General features: G+C 54.9%; 1 protein-coding gene across 7 annotated transcripts; it reads right to left on the bottom strand.

Annotated features, from left to right (window-relative positions):
• Positions 1 to 580: 580 nt before the first annotated feature.
• On the bottom strand, positions 581 to 18,013 carry RPS19 (ribosomal protein S19). 7 transcript variants are annotated; one of them, XM_081516053.1, is made up of 7 exons: positions 17,791 to 18,013; positions 17,433 to 17,503; positions 17,048 to 17,148; positions 2,500 to 2,793; positions 2,158 to 2,276; positions 1,195 to 1,263; positions 581 to 1,048 (listed from the first exon to the last, which is right to left on the bottom strand). In XM_081516053.1, exons 2-7 carry the CDS (start codon positions 17,501 to 17,503, stop codon positions 935 to 937), a joined length of 768 nt encoding a protein of 255 aa, XP_081372179.1. In that variant the 5' UTR covers positions 17,791 to 18,013; the 3' UTR covers positions 581 to 934. The 7 variants fall into 7 exon arrangements, with proteins under 7 accessions (XP_081372179.1, XP_081372180.1, XP_081372183.1 ...); XM_081516056.1 differs by lacking the exons at positions 581 to 1,048; positions 1,195 to 1,263; positions 2,158 to 2,276; positions 2,500 to 2,793 and adding exons at positions 10,593 to 10,658; positions 11,511 to 11,565; positions 12,093 to 12,276 and having other exon boundaries at positions 17,672 to 18,013; XM_081516059.1 differs by lacking the exons at positions 581 to 1,048; positions 1,195 to 1,263; positions 2,158 to 2,276; positions 2,500 to 2,793 and adding exons at positions 10,593 to 10,658; positions 11,511 to 11,565; positions 12,093 to 12,276.
• Between the last annotated feature and the right edge of the window lie 614 nt (positions 18,014 to 18,627).

Below are 18,627 nucleotides of genomic sequence, written 5' to 3'. Positions count from 1 at the left end.
CTCCATGTCCATTTTCAATGGACCCTTCTTGCCTTTCTGTCTCTTCCTGGCATCTCTCTCTGATGCCCTGTCTCCCCAGTGTCTTTCAGTTCACTCTCTCTGTCTCTTCATCCTTATCTCTGTCTCAATTTCCCTCCCCTCTGTAGCTCAGACACGCTGTACCTCTGTCCTTCTCTGTCATCCCCTCCAGGTCTTCCCACCATCCCCAATTTACCACCACAGGCTCTCCAAATCCCACTTTTACAAGTCCACTCGCAGAGAACAGGTGTGCCTATGGTCAAGATTTGGTACCAGTCCCAGCAGACAGTCCACTGTGTTTTGGCGACTTAGATGCATGTAAATGAATATAACCGGTTACCTGGGACCCCCGTGTCCCCCTCTGCTCAGGCACAGAGCCTGGGGTAGGACCCTTCCCAAGACACTTCCTGTTTTTTCAGGGGATGGCCAAGACTGGCTACCTGGTCCCAGGTGTGGGGAGTGGGCAAGGGCTGGGGGAGAAGGAGGCTGAGGTCCTGGATTTCTCGGTTTCAGAGAAGGAAGGGGAGTGGTCCCCATGAGATCCATGACTCCCGCGAAGGTCTGCAGTTGGGAAGGATTTATTATCACTAAGTGGCCATGACAGAGCAGGCAGCGGGGAGGTGACACTAACGAGGCTGCTACAGTCAGCTCCCCTAGAGGCAGTGATTAAGGGCTCATTACCCGCTGGGTGGGTGGGTGGGGGAAGCCGGGGTGGGGGGAAGGCAGTAGGGGGAGGATTGAGTTAGGGTGTGTGGAGGAGATGAGGACGAGGATGGCCTAGAGGGAAGAAGAGTGGACAGTCCCAAGGGGGAAGTTGAGTCAAGACACTCCCAGGAAAGATTGTGAAAAGAGAGCGGGTTTGGGGGGAAGTGGGGTGAGACATGGGTTGGGTGCATGGCGGGTCAGCCTGGCGGGGTCATGGCTTCTCCAGCTGAACATCTCCGATGTGGAGGCTGCCCACATCCTGGTAGGTGCCCTGGAGGCCCCGGGAGATGTCCTCATACATGGAGCAGTCATCGAGGTTCAGGCCCTGGGGTGGAAACAGGGTGGTGGACCTCAGTGCCCTGAGGCCTGTGTCTCTGCCCCCAACCAACCTCAAGGAGGAACCCTACGGGACCCCCACCCCCACCCCACAGACCTGCACCCGCTCTGCACCTGCCCCCACCTTCCACTCACCTCATAAAGATTTTCGTCTTCGTAGTCATCCTGGATATCAGCCCCGAATTTCATGTTCTGCCATCGTTTCTGTTGGGGGATGGGGAGCCTCAGTGAGTGGGGCGGGGAGGTGGGGGGCGGATAGAGGTCATGTTTTCAGACCCTCATGGAGGCCAGGAGTTAATGGACATGCCCAGAGTCACATATCCTGTAAGTGGCAGGTCATTCTGGGTCCAAGCCAGGGTCCTTTTGACTGTCCCCACTGCCTATGCTTCCCCACAAATAGTGAGAGCAATAATACTAAGTGGCTATAGTTGTCCTGTGGCCTAAAGAGAATTTGTTGTTGTTTTATTCGCTTGGTTGTGTCCGACATGTTTTGCAATCCCGTGGACAGTAGCCCGCCAGGCTCATCTGTCCATGGGATTCTCCAGGCAAGAATAGTGGAGTGAGTTGCCATTTCCTTCTCCAGGGGATCTTCCCGACCTAAGGATGGAACCCACATTTCCTGCATTGCAGGTGGATTCTTTTACTGCTGAGCACTGTGGAAGCTCAGATATTCTTGCCTGGGAAATCCCACGGACAGAGGAGCCTGGCGGGCTACAGTCCACGGGGTCGCAAAAGAACCGGACACTACTTAGCGACTGAGTACACACGCATGCCAAAGAGAGGCTGGTGGGGGTCAGACACTGTGGGAGAACACCAGCTCCCATCTCCCCTGGCCTTGGCTACATTTGAAGGGTACAGCCCTCCTGGATAGAGGGGGCCAGTGAGACATCCCTGGGGCCGGAGGTGAAGACAACCCTGAAGGGAGACTGTGCAAGGACGCCCCTCTGGTCCCAGCACGGCTTAAAATGCGTTCATTCTATTAAATTCTCGGGCCCTCAGCGCCTGGGAGGTGAGTGCTGCCATTCTGCCAAGTTCTAGGCGGGACGGACTCTTGGGGGTCCGCTGGTCTCCGCGGGGTGGGCCTGGGGGGGGGCTCACCCGGAAGAGTAGCAGCGTTCCAGGCACCACGGCGCAGATGAGGAGGATGATGCCCTCGGCGGTGATGATGTTGTTCTTGGTGCCCTCCCCCATGTCCAGGAAGGGCCTGGGGAGCGGCTCTGTGAGGAGGGAATACGGCTCAGAGCCCCACCTTGCCCCCTGGCCACGCCCCTAGGCCACGCCCCCTCCAGCGAGGCCCTAGACCATGGAAGCCGCTCCGCTTTGCAGGTGAGAAGACTGGCCACTGTGTGTAAGCCAGAGACCCAGGATGCCCGAGATGCAGGCGATGCAGGCACGGGCTCCATCCCGCCTTCCCGGCGGATGGACGGGGTGGGCACTCACCCCGCACGCGGAGGTACGTCCCGCAGGAGCGCTGCATCTTCTTGCCTTCACTGACTTGGCACCTATACATGCCCCGGTGACTCTTGTTCACTTGCTGGATGATCAGTTCACCCTGGGGACCCAGGCTCCCGAGATGCATCACAGGGGGCCACGAGGAGTTGCCTTGGAGGACGTGCCACCACGTGACGTTGGTGTTGCTGCCATTGTGTATGCACGGGAGGCGCGCCTCCTCCCCCACGCTCACCGTCACGGAGGGTGGGCCCCACTCCACCCACAGGGCCTGGCACCCTGGGCCTGCAGAGAGGAGGCAGATGGGTCAGGGACCGCCAATGGGGACACCGACCCAGCGCGGCCCCTAGTAGCTGCAGGACTCCTGGCTGTGTGTGTATGTGTGTGGGGTGGGGTGTGGAGAAGTGTGAGTGACACACCCGGAGCGGAGGGAGGGGCTGGGGGTGTCCTCACTCGTCCCTCCAGAGCCACCTCCTCCCTGTCCCCCCTGCTCCGTGCTTCCACCCCCTCTGAGCTCGCTGGCGCTTGAATAGGTGGTTCCCTAGTACTAGCAGTGCCCCAGGCCAGGAAGCTCCTTCCAAAATCAGTTTGGGCATCACCTCCTCCTGAAGGCCCTCCTGGATTATTTTCTCACCCAGCCCCAGCCCGGCCCCACACTGGCACTTTATTTACTTTGTATAACTGTCACAGAACCCATAGAAATCGGTTGTGTCATCAACCCATTCTACCAGCGGGCCAGCTGCAACCCACGGCAGCAGGAGTGGCTCTGGGGTTCCACCCCTGGCCCCCTGGCCCTGGGCCTCTTCCTGCCAGTTTGCGAGCCCGCCCTGCCCTGTGACCCTGGGCCCACCCCTCATTCTCCTTAACTTGCTTGTGTCAAGCTGGGGGCCAGGGGTGAGGTCAGGGACTGGGCTGGGCTGGCTGGTTAGGGCTGGGAGGGCCTCAGCTGTGTTGAAGGAGATGGGGCGCCCCAGGCACGGGGGAAGGCCCAGTTCTGTGCCCCTCCTCCTGGGCCAGTCCACATGGCTGGCTCTGGCTCTTTTGGAGGGAGGAGGGGAGAGGTGGGGAAGAGAGACAGAGGAAGAAGTGGGGTAAGAGAGAACAACCTGAGGAGTCACTCCAATCTCAGCTCCCAGTGGAAATTTGGGGTGACTGGCCGCCTCTTTCAACTCCTCGGTCAAACGGGGTTGTCACAGCCCTGCCAGCTGGCATTGTGTGGGAGGGCAAGGGGGAAGGTCACCTACTCCCCCAGCACTGAGAAGGGGTTCCCTAAGTAGGAGGTGAGGACTAGGATTCAAGGCAGAAAAGGAGAAAGCTTTTTCTCCCCCCTGAAGCTGACCGCTACCCACCACCATCCTCTCCCTGCCCCCAGCTCTGGAGCTCAGTCAGTCAAGGGCAACCTTAGTTCCTTATTTTGATCTGGGGGGTGAGGGGGTGGGGAAGGTGTCTCCTGCCCCTGCCTCCCTCCACCGGCCAGGACGCGCCTTCAACTTCGCTGAGCCCCCTCCAGCCTCCCATCCGCCTGTTTGGGACAATCAAGCAGACAGATACAGTTTCTACAGGGTCTTTTCTAGCCTGCCTCCTGCCAGCTCCTCTCCCTCCCCCTCTGCCTGGGGCCTCTCTCAACAATCTCCCAGTTCCCACTTCCATCTCCCCGGCACCGGCACCTGCCTGTTAACCACATACCCAGGCCAGCAGCGGAGATCAGGAGGAGAAAGACGGTGGCAGGCGGGCTTTGCAGAGCTTGGGGACCCCCAGGCATCTTCTCCCAGTGGGTTGGCTAGTCTGGGTTGCAGCAGTCCTGGGGTACCAGATCCCACCTCGGCTGAGCCCCAAACCCCGCCTCACTTCCTGCCCGGCCCTGCGGAGATGGGCTTCGCTGGCCCCACTGCTGAGCCCTTTGGCTGGCAGGTTGGGGGGAAGCCCCTGGCGGAGGAGGCTTCAGGCCGTGAGTGGAGAGGAACTGTTCCTTGCACCTGTGGCCACCACAACTCCCCTGAGAGGAGGCTGCTTGGGTGGGGGGAAGAGATTGGTTCAAGGCCTGGCTCGTCACTGGAAAGGAAACCCGCCCCGCCCGAGGGAGCCAAGTTTTAGGGGGCCTGCTGCACACAGGCAGTCAAGGGTAGTAGTGTGGTAGTGGTGGTTCCAAGCTGGGTCTTTGCCCCTCATTGGCCTTGGGCAAAACTTGTCCCTTCTCCAAGCCTCTGTGTCCTCACTTCTTTTTTTTTTTTTAATACTTATTAATTTATTTGGTTGCATTGGGTCTTAGTCGCAGCATATGAGATCTTCGCTGTGTCATGCGAGGTCTTTCGTTGGGGCACACAGATTCTCTAGTTGTGGCCGTGGGCTTATTGCCTTATGGCATGCGGGATCTTAGTTCCCTAACCAGGGCTCAAACCCAAGTCCCCTGCCTTGCAGGGCGGCTTCTTAACCATTGGCGCATGGGGAGTCCCTGAGCCTCTGTGTCCTCACTTCTTGGGGTTGGAAAAGAGAATTTAGAGGTTGTACATGCACAGTGCTGAACACAGGGCCCCAGCACGTGACAGGTGCTCAGTAAAGGTTGGTTATTATTAATGTTTATGAGGAATAAGGGCTTCCCTGGTGGCTCAGTGGTAAAGAATCCACCTGCCAATGCAGGAGACAACGGTTCAATCCCATGTGCACACACAAATAAGGAGATGCAGGAAGAACCCCTGGAGAAGGGAATGGCTACTCATTCCAGTATTCCTGCCTGGAGAATTCCATGGACAGAGGGGCCTGGTGGGCCACAGTCCATGGGGTCGCAAGGAGTCAGACATGACTGAGCAACTAACATACACACATGAGGAGTAAATGAGGCAGGCTCACCAACTCTGTGACTAGGTGATGGCTTTCCTTTCTGAGGTTCGGCATTTAAAAAAATATATATGTATCATTTTACTTATGTGGCAGCGTAGGATCTTAATTGCGACATGTGAACTCTAGTAAGCATGTGGGTTCTAGTTGCCTGACCAGGGATTGAACCTGGGTCCCCTGCATTGGGAGCATGGAGTCTTAGCCTCTGGACCACCAGGGAAGTCCCTGAGGTTCGGCATTTTTAATCCGAGAGATGAGGATGAAAATATCTCCCTGGTGCTGTGACTTAAGATGATATTCCTGACATCCAAGGGCCATGATGGGCTCTTTCCTGGTGTTCTTTCATTTCCGCCACAAGTCAGCAGGGTAGGCCACTTACTGCCCCCACCCCCCCCACCAATTTAAAGGGGAGGAAACTGAGGCCATCACAGAGAGGGGACGCCATCTGTCACTTGCCCAGTGTTACACAGTCTGATGGTGGAGCAGGGATTCCAAGTCACTTACGTGTGCCCAGGTTCCTTTTGAACATCATTTTAGGTCAAGTGGGAGGAAAATGAAGCCTGAGGGGTGGGGGAGTGGAATGATATGAGGTTGTTGAGATGTTTGTGAGCTGTTAGGGGACCACGTCACACATTAGCACACACATATAAGACACACACACAAGGGGACACCTAGGAAGAAATTCATGGCAGGGAGATTTTTGGCGCCAAAACTGGGAAACAGATGAGAAACTCCTTTATAGGAGAATGAATGTATACATTGAACTATGGTAAGGAGTACGTCAAGGCTGTATATTGTCACCCTGCTTATTTAACTTATATGCAGAGTACATCATGAGAAACGCTGGGCTGAAGGAAGCACAAGCTGGAATCAAGATTGCTGAGAGAAATATCAATAACCTCAGATATGCAGATGACACCACCCTTATGGCAGAAAGTGAAGAAGAACTAAAGAGCCTCTTGATGAAAGTGAAAGAGGAGAGTGAAAAAGTTGGCTTAAAACGCAACATTCAGAAAAGTAAGATCATGGCATGCGGTCCCATCACTTCATGGCAAATAGGTGGGAAAACAGTGGCAACAGTGGCTGACTTTATTTTTGGGGGCTCCAAAATCACTGCAGATGGTGACTGCAGCCAGGAAATTAAAAGATGCTTACCCCTTGGGAGAAAAGTTATGACCAACCTAGACAGCATATTAAAAAGCAGAGACATTACTTTGCCAACAAAAGTCTGTCTAGTCAAGGTTGTGGTTTTTCCAGTAGTCATGTATGGATGTGAGAGTTGGACTATAAAGAAAGCTGAGCACCGAAGAATTGACGTTTTTGAACTGTGGTGTTGGAGAAGACTCTTGAGAGTCCCTTGGACTGCAAGGAGATCCAACCAGTCCATCCTAAAGGAGATCAGTCCTGGGTGTTCATTGGAAGGACTGATATTGAAGCTGAAACTCCAATACTTTGGCCCACCTGATGCAAAGAGCTGACTCATTTGAAAAGACCCTGATGCTGGGAAAGATTGAGGGCGGGAGGAGAAGGGGACGACAGAGGATGAGATGGTTGGATGGCATCACGGACTCAATGGACATGAGTTTGAGTAAACTCCGGGAGTTGGTGATGGACAGGGAGGCCTGGCGTGCTGCGGTCCATGGGGTCGCAGAGGGTCGGACACGACTGAGCGACTAACTGAACTGATGGTGGTGGTGGTTTAGTCGCTCAGTCGTGTCTGACTCCTGCGACCCCATGGATGGCAGCGTGCCAGGCTTCCCTGTCCTTCACCATCTCTTGGAGTTTGCTCAAACTCATGTCGGTGATGCCATCCAGCCGTCTCATCCTCTGTCATCCCTTTCTTCTCCCAGCATCGGGGTCTTTTCCAATGGGTCAGCTCTTCGCATCAGGTGGTCAAAATATTGGTTGTTCATAAAGTAGCACACAGCGGAAGAGTCCGAGCTTCACTTGTCAACAGGGCTGCATCTCAGGACCAACAAAAAACTGAGAAGAAATGGACTGTGGCAGGATCCAGCTGACTTGTTTTCAAAAGGCAAAACAATGTGTGCTGTTACGGACATGTGTGTGCAGGAAAGGGGTGAGCCCATGCAGGGGAGCGACACCCCACTCGTGAGAGGGGTTCCCTCTGGGGGAAGGGTACACAGAAGGCTTTGTCTGTCTTAGTTTTAGGTCATTTTACTTTTTAAGCTGGGTAGTGGGTTCATGGGTCCTTGTTACACTATTATACTGTTTTGCGTGTTGAAGTCTTTTGAGTTAGAAAAAAGTGCAAATATCACCCACATGGAAGAACGTGGGCCTCAAGAGATCACACCTCCTGGGTTTGAATCTCAGCTCTGGTCATCTGAGCCTCAGTTTCTCCTCCTGTAACTTGGGCACAACCCCCCTACCTTGTGAGGCAGTAAGAATATTACAGAGCAGGGCTCCTAGGACACACTTCCTCTTCTCTGGCCCTCGGATCCTCCCCTCTTCCCTCCAGGGACCCAGGTGTTCCGTTGGGCCCCTCTCTGTATAGCGGGTTATGAGCCCCTCTGTACTAAAGTTCCTCCTTCTGATACCCACATAGTAAGATGTCTGGGTGGTCCCGTCGCTGCAGCCCTTAGGAATTCACCTCCTTCAGCATCCTTCCTGGCCAAGCTGGTTTTCAGGCCCTTGACTGCCCCCCAGTGGCCAGAGGGGTGCATCCGCTGCATTGCAGGCCCTCTCAGGCAGGCTGGTTTGTCTGGGCACCACCACAACCCACTTACCCAGCACCCCTGGTATCTGGCACTGGGCAAGCTAACCAGATGCTTGGCATTGCATTCCCAGGATGATTCTGGGAAATTTCATTCTCAGTTGACAAAATAGGAAACTAAAGTCCCAAACAAGGAGTGACTGGCTCAAGGCCATGCCCAGAAGTCTAACACTTTGGGTCTCATTTTCCTCATTTCTAAGCCCTGCAGTGGCTACAGCCCAGGTAGCTGGCTGTAGCTACCAAATGCTGGCTTTGCCACCTCCTAGCTGTAGGTCATGAGGAAAATCATCCATCCCGTGACTTCTTTTTCCCATCTCCAAACAGTGGGTGCGTTTGGGCACCTACTACACGAAAGTATTAAGCGATATGGTTATACAGCACCTCTAGTACTTCAGTCTCTGTCATGTCCGACTCTTTGCGACTCCACGGATTATAGTCCATGGGGTTCTCCAGGCCAGAATATTGGAGTGGGTAGCCTTTCCCTTTTCCAGGGGGTCTTCCCAACCCAGGGATCGAACCCAGGTCTCCCGCATTGCAGGCAGATTGTTTACCAGCTGAGCCACAAGGGAAGCCCCTGAGAAATCTGTATTCAGGTCAAGAAGCAAGTTAAAACTGGACATGGAACAACAGACAGGTTCCAAATCGGGAAAGGAGTATGTCAAGGCTGTATATTGTCACCGTTTTTCTTGGGCTCCAAATCACTGCAGATGGTGACTGCCGCCAGGAAATTAAGACACTTGGTCCTTGGAAGAAAACCTATGACCAACCTAGACAGCAAATTAAAAAGCAGAGACATTACTTTATCAACAAAGGTCCGTCTAGTCAAAGCTATGGTTTTTCCAGTAGTCATGCATAAATGTTACGAGTTGGACAAAAAAGCTGAGCGCTGAAGAATTGACGCTTTTGAACTGTGATGTTGAAGTCTCTCGAGTCCCTTGGACTGCAAGATCTAACCAGTGCATCCTCAAGGAAATCAGTCCTGAATAATCATTGGAAGGACTGATGCTGAAACTCCAATACTTTGGCCACCTGATGCGAAGAACCGACTCATTGGAAGACCGGCACTGGGAAAGATTGAAGGCAGGAGAAGGGGATGACAGAGGATGAGATGGCTGGATGGCATCACTGACTTGATGGACATGAGTTTGAGTAAGCTCTGGGAGTTGGTGATGGACAGGGAAGCCTGGCGTGCTACAGTCCATGGGGTTGCAAGGATCTGGACACTACTGAGTGACTGAACTGGTGTACTTGGGCATGAACACACTGGTAGGCTGTAGTCCAGTGTTCATTCACATCAGTGAGAAACTTCTAGTCCTGACAACTTTTGAGCTGGGGGGAGTAGTGCCAAAGGGGTAGGACTCTGTGGTCTAGTATTGTCACTTTGAGTATCCGGTACACCAGGTATGCCGCTTCAAGCCAAGACTGAGAATCTCCCCGAGTTAAGTAGCTTTACAAACAAGAGCAGGCTCAGGGTCGTAGCAATTATGCGCAGTGGTGGAACTTGAACCCATGTCATTCAGAGTCCAGAAGTCAGGCGTGGCGCTGGGCGTGATCGCCCTGGTAAGCTGGGGTGGAGGAACCTCATGGGTTGTGGCCCAGCCCGCTCAGGCTCAGCATTTTGGCTTTCCCCAGCTGGGAGGTAGGCCCGGTCCCCAGGGTGCTAAGGTGCCCTACCAAAGTAAGGTTTCTCCCTCTAGGATTAAAAGGGTGTCCTGCTTCAACCGGGGACCCAGGCACAGGTAGAGTTGCCATCAGTGAAAGTTGCTCAGTGTCCCACTCTTTGTGACCCCATGGACTGTAGCCTACCAGGTTCCTCTGTCCATGGAATTCTCCAGGCAGTAATACTGGAGTGGGGAGCCGTTCCCTTCTGCAGGGGAAGCATTCTTTATTGTCTGAGCTACCAGGGAAGGTCCCATCAGTGCCAAGAGCCAATCACCATGGAGACCCCGAGGGGGCAGGGCCCCAGAACACAGCCTCTGGGCAGGTGTCACATCCCTCCCTTGGGGAAGGAAGTTAACACTCTGGTCCCAGCTGGGTCCATGCTGCAGCTTCCCCTTGTTGAAGGGGGTATAACAGGGCCCAGGCTAGAGATCCCAAGTGAAGGATCCCATGTAGATCAGGGAAAGGAAGTGCACACTAGGCCGAGGTCAAAACCTTGGGTGGAAGGCACACAAAGGACGACCTGGAACGAGGGCTGTTTGTCCCTGTCCACTTCCTTCCAGGGAAGCAGCGCTTGAGCCCCAGGGCCCCTCCTGCTTTGTTCCAGCAGGGCCCCTGCTTGAACTTTCAGTTTCTCTTTTCCGAGACTTGCTGTGGGGAGACACAAAGGCCCTGGGTCGTGCACCAGCACCTTGCCCACTTGGGGCAGAACCCATTTGAATCTGGAAGCCGGGGCTTAGGTTTCTGGGGCTGTTGAGTACTACAGCCATCCAGGAAGTGTCTGGCGCCTCCTTTGCAGGGGAAGGGAAGCGGTCCTTCCTCGTGTCCCACCCCCCAAAACAGGAGACCCAGGCCAGGGTTACGAATGAGGCGATTTATTAACCCAGCATCATTTGTTCTAATGCTTCTTATTGGCAGCTGCCACCTGTGGGAAAGATAGACAAATAATTAAGATCAGCTGTGGGGCCTGCGTTCGGGCACTTCAAAGAAGCTCCCCACTAACCAGGGGGCACCAGGCCTCCTGATTTGTGGTTTCCTATGTATTTATCTCACCAGATGCTCACAGCCTCGGGCACTTCCCCCTTTTACCGAAGCAGAAACCGGGACTCAACAGAGCCCTGTAGTATGATTCTGACATCTGCCCATCACCCCAGTCCACACCGCTGCTGGCGCCAGGCCCTGCACTGCCCCTACCTTCTTCCAGGCCACCGCCCTCTCCCAGAGGGCTGTTGTGGCACTTAGAAACCAAGTGACTCCACAGTTCAAGGCTCCTAGGGGGCCCAAATCAATGATACGCAGAGAAGAAAACCAACAACAGGGTCATGCCAAGCCCCGGGGACCCTGCTGCTGTAGCTCATGAATCCTCGCCACCACCTTGTGAAGTGGCTGAGAGCATCTCTCAGGGAGACTGGCCCAAGGTGTCCAGTCAGCCTCCGGATGGAGGCCAGGTTCTGTGGCACCCTGTCTGATGCTCCGTGAGTATCAGGAGTAAGGAAGAAACCCTGCAGTCAGAATCAGAAGGCTGACCTGGGAAGACAGAGTGGCCTGTGTGGGAACGTGTCCTGCAGAAGAGGCCCAGCTGGCTGCACCTAGGCCCGGGGCTCCCTTCACCCAGGGCCCTGCACTCCAACCTGTCTCCCACCCGCCGTGATGGGAAGTGTGTTAGAAACGTTCTTTCTCCTGCACCCCTGCTTCCCTGGCTGTACCCTCCAGGAGAGGAAACCATCAAAATCCAGGCTCCAGAGGCCCCTGGGTGGTGACCGAAGTCCCCACTCACCTGTCCAGCGATTCTGTCCAGATCTCTCTGTCCCTGAGGCGTCAGTTTGCGGCCCCTGTGTGAGAGAAGGGTCACGCAGGCCCAGGTGAGCGTTGACTCTCACCAGCATCCCTGGTCCTGGCCAGGCCTCTCCTGGACACGAGCCAGGCTTCCCAAGGAGGCACCTGGCCGCAGGACCTCACGACGCCAGCCAAGTCCCACTCAGGCCCCCAGTCGGCTGCATTCTAACAAGCTGGAGGCTGCAGTGGGAACCCCCCCTCGGCCTGAGCTGATGGGGTGTCGTTTCTGCAAGCAATAGATCAAAAGCTCCGAAAAATCAATTGGGAAAAGTTAACGAGCAGGCTAATGAAAGCGGACAGTCGCTAAATTACCTTCCTGGAGCCTGGAATAGTCAGCCAGAGAGGTTGGGGCGAGGCCCCTTGGCTGCTCTTCTGAAGAACCCCCTGCCTGCCTGAGGGCCAGGACAGACCTGACACCTCACTGATGGGCAGAGGGGGATGGTCCTCCATAAAGGCACTATTGGGGACCTGGCCCCAAGCCTCCACCACCCTCACAATGCCCAGCTTCCCCTCACTGGCTTACCCATCTTGGTCCTTTTCCACCATTTTCAGCCCCTCCAGCGCTTGAAGGACCCGCCGGGCCACGCTCTTGGAGCCTCTGCTGAAGTGGCTGGGCATGACACCGTTCCTCTGACGCCCCCCATAGATCTTGGTCATGGAGCCAACCCCAGCGCCACCCCGGAGGTACAGGTGCCGTGCCGTGGAAGCTGGGTGGGAGGGAAGGGAGGCTTGAGAACCCTTTTCAGGCACAGAAGCCCACAGGAAAGGGCCCTGCTCAGGGTCACACATTGATTTCCGCGGGGAACAGAGTCTCACCATCTTACAGTTGTGAAACAGAATAGGAGAATGCACACGAGGCCCCTAGTTCGGGAGCCTGGGGTGCATGGGCAGTGGAGGGACTGGCACAGCCACGTGACCAGGCAGATCCTGCTGCTCCCGGGACTTTCTTAGCTGCTACTGTCCCAGCCGAGCAGTGAGGAGGACCTGAGGTTTCATGGACAGAGCCCAGCAAATATTTGAGCCGTGACCGTCCACAACCAGCTGTTGGGGAGTTCTGCAGGGCTGGAGAGTTGTAGAAGGGACCTACTGATTGCCCCACTACCGTCCCAGCCCTGCCCTGAAGAGCTTGGGTTCATGGTGGCAGCGGTGCTGACATCCTAATGCCGTGGACGATCCCAACCTGGAAGGTACGTCAACCTGCTCCATGGACTGGGGTTTCTGGTCCCTAGAGGGCTTGGGCAAGTCCCCTGGCCAGTCTCCTTGGAAATCTCTCCTGTTCAACTGGAACATTGGCCTGCCAGGCCCTGTGCCACCTGCTTTTACACTCTCTCCTGTGAGTAGTAAGATGGCCTCAGGGGCCAGCCTGATAGTGTGGCTGCTCTGGAGGGACAGACAGCCCCACAGATGGTTCTGCTTTTCTACCTCAGGGAGCCACTGAGGTTTGAAAGAGCTGGGGTCCAGATGTTGGCCACCACATGGCCCTGCCTGGCTGAAAGCGGAAGGGTAGGGACTCCAGGTCCCCACATGTTAAGATTTTCCTTGGTCCTGAAGATAAGTCAGAAGTTATTCTCTCAATAATGACTTGCTGCTAAGAGTCACAGGGCACTGGGCCATGTCCACGACCCTCCTGTGTCAACAGCTGGGGTGGGGGTTAAGGGTGGTATAAGGTAGAACTGACCAGGTGAGGTGGGCTCCTCCTCCCCTCCAGCTGCCCCTCCCAGGGCAGTTCCTGCACACAGCCTATTGTCGGCCCGCCTCCAGACACGGACACAGGCCACAGGGGCCTATCATGGAGCACTAACTCCCGCCACTTCACCAGGACCACTGGGCAGCCTCTCCCTGGTATCACTGCCTATGGCCCTGCTCACTCTCCTTGGTTCTGTCCCCATGCCATCCTCTATACCAGGGCTCTGACCCTCTTCCAGATATCAAGCAGCCTACCCACTGCCAGGATCAAGAGACTCACCTCTTATAAGACACCCCCTTCCCTCAACAACCTTTCTGCCAGGGGACTGACCTCATGGAGAAATGGCCTTCAAGACCAGTGCAAATGCCCAATTGCCACCCCCACACACACACACCTGTCTGGCCATGCCCTGGTTCTATATGGAGATCCGCTCTCCATTTGGGCTGTGGAAGGCATGAGAGCCCCACCTAAGGGTTAAGATGAACACCTCTGATTTCACAAACACCCAAAAAAGGCTGCACACTATAAATGAATCTTGCTGAACCAGGACAGCACTCAGCCCAATCTCACCATGGAAAGGGGTGAACTGCCTGGTAGCTGGGGTTTGAATCCCAACACGGCTCCACGTCAGCTGTGACAGAGCCCACTCATGTCTAGTGGTCAGTGGCATGGTACTTATGGGGACAACTTACTCCAGTCCCCAGCAGCGAAAGGCAGGGAACAAACTCCAACAAAGCCCAACTTTAGTTTCTCCTGGGTGGATTTCACATCTTTCTTAACACCACTACAACTATCAGGTGGGGGGGACATCCCTGGTGGTCCAGTGGTTAGGACCTTGTTTTCTCACTGCCAAGGGCCTGTGTTTGACCCCTGACTGAGGAACTAAGTCCCATAAGCCAAGTGGCATAGCAATCGCCTCCGTCCCCCCACTATCTGGTGTGGCAGGTACCAGGTCCTCCCCCATCACAGCAGTTTGTGCAGATTATTTTTCTGACCCATTAGAAGGGAGAACAAGAGTATTAACTTCACAAATTGGAAATTAACAGTCAAAATATTGAGTTCTATAGAAACACTGACTCCCTTTTACCTCCTCTCCTCAGCCCTGGAGACCTAGGCTGAGGCCCCAGCCCCTCCTCCTGAAGTAGCTTTGTAAGGGTGCAAATCCAGGCCACCCCGATGGTGTTTATGATGGCCTCAGTGAAAGAGGTGCTGCCACAAATGGCTTTCCCTTCAGCCCCTCCAAAGGTATCCTTCTGCTCCCTCTAGGGAGACCCGGATGAGGAGTCACTCCTACCTCAAACTGTAGAGGAAGGACCACATAGCACCCCCAAACCCCGGCTAGGTGTCTTGTTGGGCCCCAAAGTGGATGAGGGGGCAGGTTACACTCCACTTGGCAAATGGTAGACCAAACGAGGCTTTGGTCTTCACAGCCTAGCAAACCAACAGCCTGTGTTAAGTCCACGTTCATGGCTCCATCCTGACCCACTGAATCTTAAGGCAGGAAAAGGAAACTGCTCAGATTGAGACTGGCCTTCATTTTACAAAAAAAAATGCATTCAGTGGGAATTCTCTGGCAGTCCAGGGGTTAGGACTCTGTTTTCACTGCCCAGAGCCTGGGTTCAATCCATGGCCAGGGAGCAAAGCTTTTGCAAGCTGTATGGCATTGAGGGGCAGGGGCGGGGAGAAGGGATTCAGGTGTCCCAATCCAACAGCTGCTCACTCACTGCCAGACACACACTGTATTCTTACCTCCTTCTCAAGCAGGCCCATTTGAGCACTCATGTCTACCCAGGGCCACAATGCAGCACCCAATTCAAAGCCCTAGTGTCTCCCCTTGACCCCGCTCCTCCCCTTAGAGCAGGTCCCTGCTCTCCTGAAACAGGGTCCATCTCTATACCTCATCCCTCACACACTCCCCCCAACACCACTGCCTGGAGGCTATTCATCCCTACAGATAACGGCACCTCTTCCAGACCACCCTTATGAAGGCCCTGTCACCCACCTGGCCCCTGTGGTCTGCACCTGAGATCTACAGACTTTGGTCTTGGGAGTCAGCCTGCCACACCCTCCCAGGGTCTTCACCTATCTGTACCTCAGTCTCCTCCTGGGCAAACAAGTTATCCTGCGTGACTCTCCTTGTCCAGAGTATGAACTAAACAAACTCAGAGGGAACACTCCAGACTTCAACAGAGGTTGGCAAATGTTTCCTGTTAAGGGTCAGACAGTAGTCTGTCATAGCTCCAACCCTGGCCTCTGCTGTGACTGTAAACGAAAAATCATGGCTGCGCCCCAACCAACCTTGGTCTAGAACCGCTATCTGTGCCACTAGGGCAGCTGGGAAAGTCCAGTCAAAAGGGGGCTCTGGAAATCCAGAGGGAGACCAGCAGGGCAGGCAGAGGACGCACACCCAGCGTGAGGTGTTAGGGAAGGTACACGATGGACAGAAAGGGGCCACAGCAACTGCGGAGATGACCAGCAGGCTCAACTAGGTGTGTATTACCCACAGCCTTTCCCCCACCCCCTCAACCTCCCCCTACCTAGAAACACAAAGTACAGAATGTTGCCAAGGGAAGAGAGCTGCCCATCACCAACTCCCCAGGTGATGACAAGGCTGAGTGGGTTGTGATCTCAGGAGCAGGCAGACCTCATGTCTTAACCACTCTGACATCAACAGCGAATCAGCTACCACCAGTCCCTATGTGGGAGGTTTCTGTTAGGTACAGATTGCACAAATGCATATTCACCCACAAAATGAGAAAAACTACTACTAGTCTTTCTCCAAATCTTGGGCATCACAAAAGAGCAGTCAGGACCATACAAACCTTGCTTCCCAAGGCGGGTGGATGGGGTGGCAGCGGTGGTCTTGTCCACCCTGTCCCACCCCCATCTTTCTTCCTAAAAACACTGACGTGCATAGATGGATAAGCTACCCACCCCACTCACCTCACAGTCATCAAGGCTCAGACTACAAAACACTTCATGTTCTGAGGTACTGGGCAACTTGACCAAGGCCAACTCTTCTCAAAAGTCATGCTAGAGTTTTGTCAACTTCTAAAATCTGCTTCCCACCTACTTCCCACATGGAGACAAGCTGTGGTCAGGACAGAACCCCCACTTCACAGAGGAGGAAAGCTTGAGAGTGGAGAGGCTGAGAGCCCGTAGTGAAGGCCTGTGCAGAGGCTGCTCCCTTGGCACAATCCAGGGCTGAACCCCACCCCCACTCCCAAGATAAGCTTCATGGGGGTGACTGCTTGGAGAAACTTCTATCATTAAAAAGACAAACAAGACAGTACTATCACTGTGCGGCCAGGGGCTATACTTAAGTCGGTCCTTACTGAGGGATTAATAAAAAGGGAAGAGAAGGAGCTGGTACGTTTTCTTCTGAGCACTTGAGACTTGTCAAGATTTAGAATAACTGGGTCACATTTCCAACCCCTTTGTTATGAACAACTTGTTAAACAGAAGGAGATAGGCTAGTGTGCTGACCTGAATAAAAACAGGAAAGAAACATTGAAAGGACGACTCTCTAGAAAACGAACTACCTCTAGGCAAAAGATGAACACTTTACTCATTATCCCTGGGATTCCCTCGAGGCTCCGAGGAAAGTACAGGTCCTCACATAAAATCGCTTACAAATGAACAAATATCACAACACAAAATTACCCTACATCACACAAAGCACGCAATGATAGAGTCAAGTATTTCTCTCTTGTAATTTCTGGAGACAAGTAAGAACTCACAAAGGGGACACCCAGCCCTCCACTCCCCATCCAATGGCCCCAGTTCCTCACCAGCTCGTGTGTAGAACCAGTTCTCATCGTAGGGAGCAAGTTCTTTATGCTTGGCCAGCTTGACGGTGTCCACCCATTCAGGGACTTTCAGCTTCCCGGACCTGGGACCAGGACAGCCAGAAAGAGACAATTCAGGAGCCTCCACAAACTCCATCCCAATTCCCTTCGTCAGCACAACTGTACATCACTAGGAGCCCAATGTGCCCCAGAACAGGAAAAATACTGAAACTCAAACACAACCCAGGCCTCATGTAGAAAGAGTGGACTCCACACTGACCTCCAACAAGCCTCCCCAGCCAGGAAAAGAAAGCACGCGCGGGCCCAGAGGCGTCGGGCAAGACTAGAGCCCCCACCCACTCGACCCCCACCCCGTCCCCACACTCACTTTTTGAGGAAGGCTGCCAGAGCTCTGACGAACTCTTGCTGGTTCACGTCTTTTACAGTAACTCCAGGCATCTGCGGGCAAAGTCGAGCATGAGAACACAGGATGGATGGAGAAGGCTGCCAAGGGTCGGGGCCCAGCCCCACGGCGACGTAACCGCCGCACTCCCCTTACTTTCCGAAGGCCCTACTGCAATTCCCCGCTTTAGAAGCCCCGGCGCCTGCGGGTCTTACAGAGCTTACCGACCAGCACGGTCTCTCTGGGGCGCATGAACACTGCCTGACCCTGTTTGTGAAGACGCTGTACGTCGCCAACCCCTGATTCTGCCCCCCACACCGCCCCCGCTTTCCCGGGTGTCCACCTGGCCCAGCCGCGGTTCCCGGACCGCGCGGATCAGACATGTCCGGGCCTGCCGCTCGCACGTGGCCGCGGCTCTAGGGGGCGGGGCGGCCCTACGCGGGTGCCCCGGAGCCCCCAGGCACGCGCCCCGGCCTCGGAAATCGAGCCCCGACTCCCAGCGCCCGGGTCGCACCGGAGCAATCTTCTTACCGTGCGGCCTCCGCGCTGCCAGCCAGGGGAAAGGGAGCAACGGGGTTTCCCGGGCGCACAAGTCGGGCGTCGGTTATCGCGAGAGTTCCGAGAGCTCGCGAGAACGAGGTTACAAAAAAGCTGGCTCCGCCTCTCTCAGGGCCAAGGCGGCTTCGCCTCCGCGGATGTGGGAAGGTTTGGTGGGAGAGTGGAGGCTTTTTTCCTCCTCGCTCTTCTTTCTCCTGCAGCGAGATAGAGTGAGGAGCTCTAATCTCGAGCAGGAGGGAATCTAGCTTCGTTTGCATCAATCGTGGATGGAACGAATAGCGGCGGAGGCTGTATCTCCTGGCGGAAGTTATGGGGAAGTTGGCTGGGCAGGAAATAGACCGGCGCCTCCGGCGAGACGACCCCTTTTTCCGAGTGGAAGGGGCTTTTTCTGGCCGAAGGTGGAGCTAGTAAGGGCGGAACTGTGACCGGGAGCCCAGGGGAAGGACGCGGAAGAATTGCGGCCAACCTGCCCTTTCTCGACCAGCAGTACTCGCGAGAGCAGGACACGGAAGCCCCACCCTTCTTAGGGCGGAAATTGCTTCACCATGGTCCAGGAGAGCGGATTGTGAATGAGGCCCTGGAGGCGGGGAGCAGGAAAGGGCAGGAACAGAGAAGCAGAGGC

Source organism: Giraffa tippelskirchi, chromosome 7 (assembly GCF_054371585.1).
Source record: "Giraffa tippelskirchi isolate mGirTip1 chromosome 7, T2T-mGirTip1v1.2.pri, whole genome shotgun sequence".
NCBI lineage: Eukaryota > Metazoa > Chordata > Mammalia > Artiodactyla > Giraffidae > Giraffa > Giraffa tippelskirchi.
This window is presented reverse-complemented; position numbering and strand designations above follow the sequence as displayed.

Excerpts from the sequence above, each read along its gene's own strand:
- RPS19 (XM_081516053.1), bottom strand. The coding sequence starts at position 17,503 with ATGCCTGGAGTTACTGTAAAAGACGTGAACCAGCAAGAGTTCGTCAGA. Across the intron at positions 2,277-2,499 it reads GACGTACCTCCGCGTGCGGG|AGCCGCTCCCCAGGCCCTTC; the intron begins GTGAGTGCCCAC and ends CCCTCCTCACAG. Across the intron at positions 1,049-1,194 it reads AAGACGAAAATCTTTATGAG|GGCCTGAACCTCGATGACTG; the intron begins GTGAGTGGAAGG and ends TTTCCACCCCAG.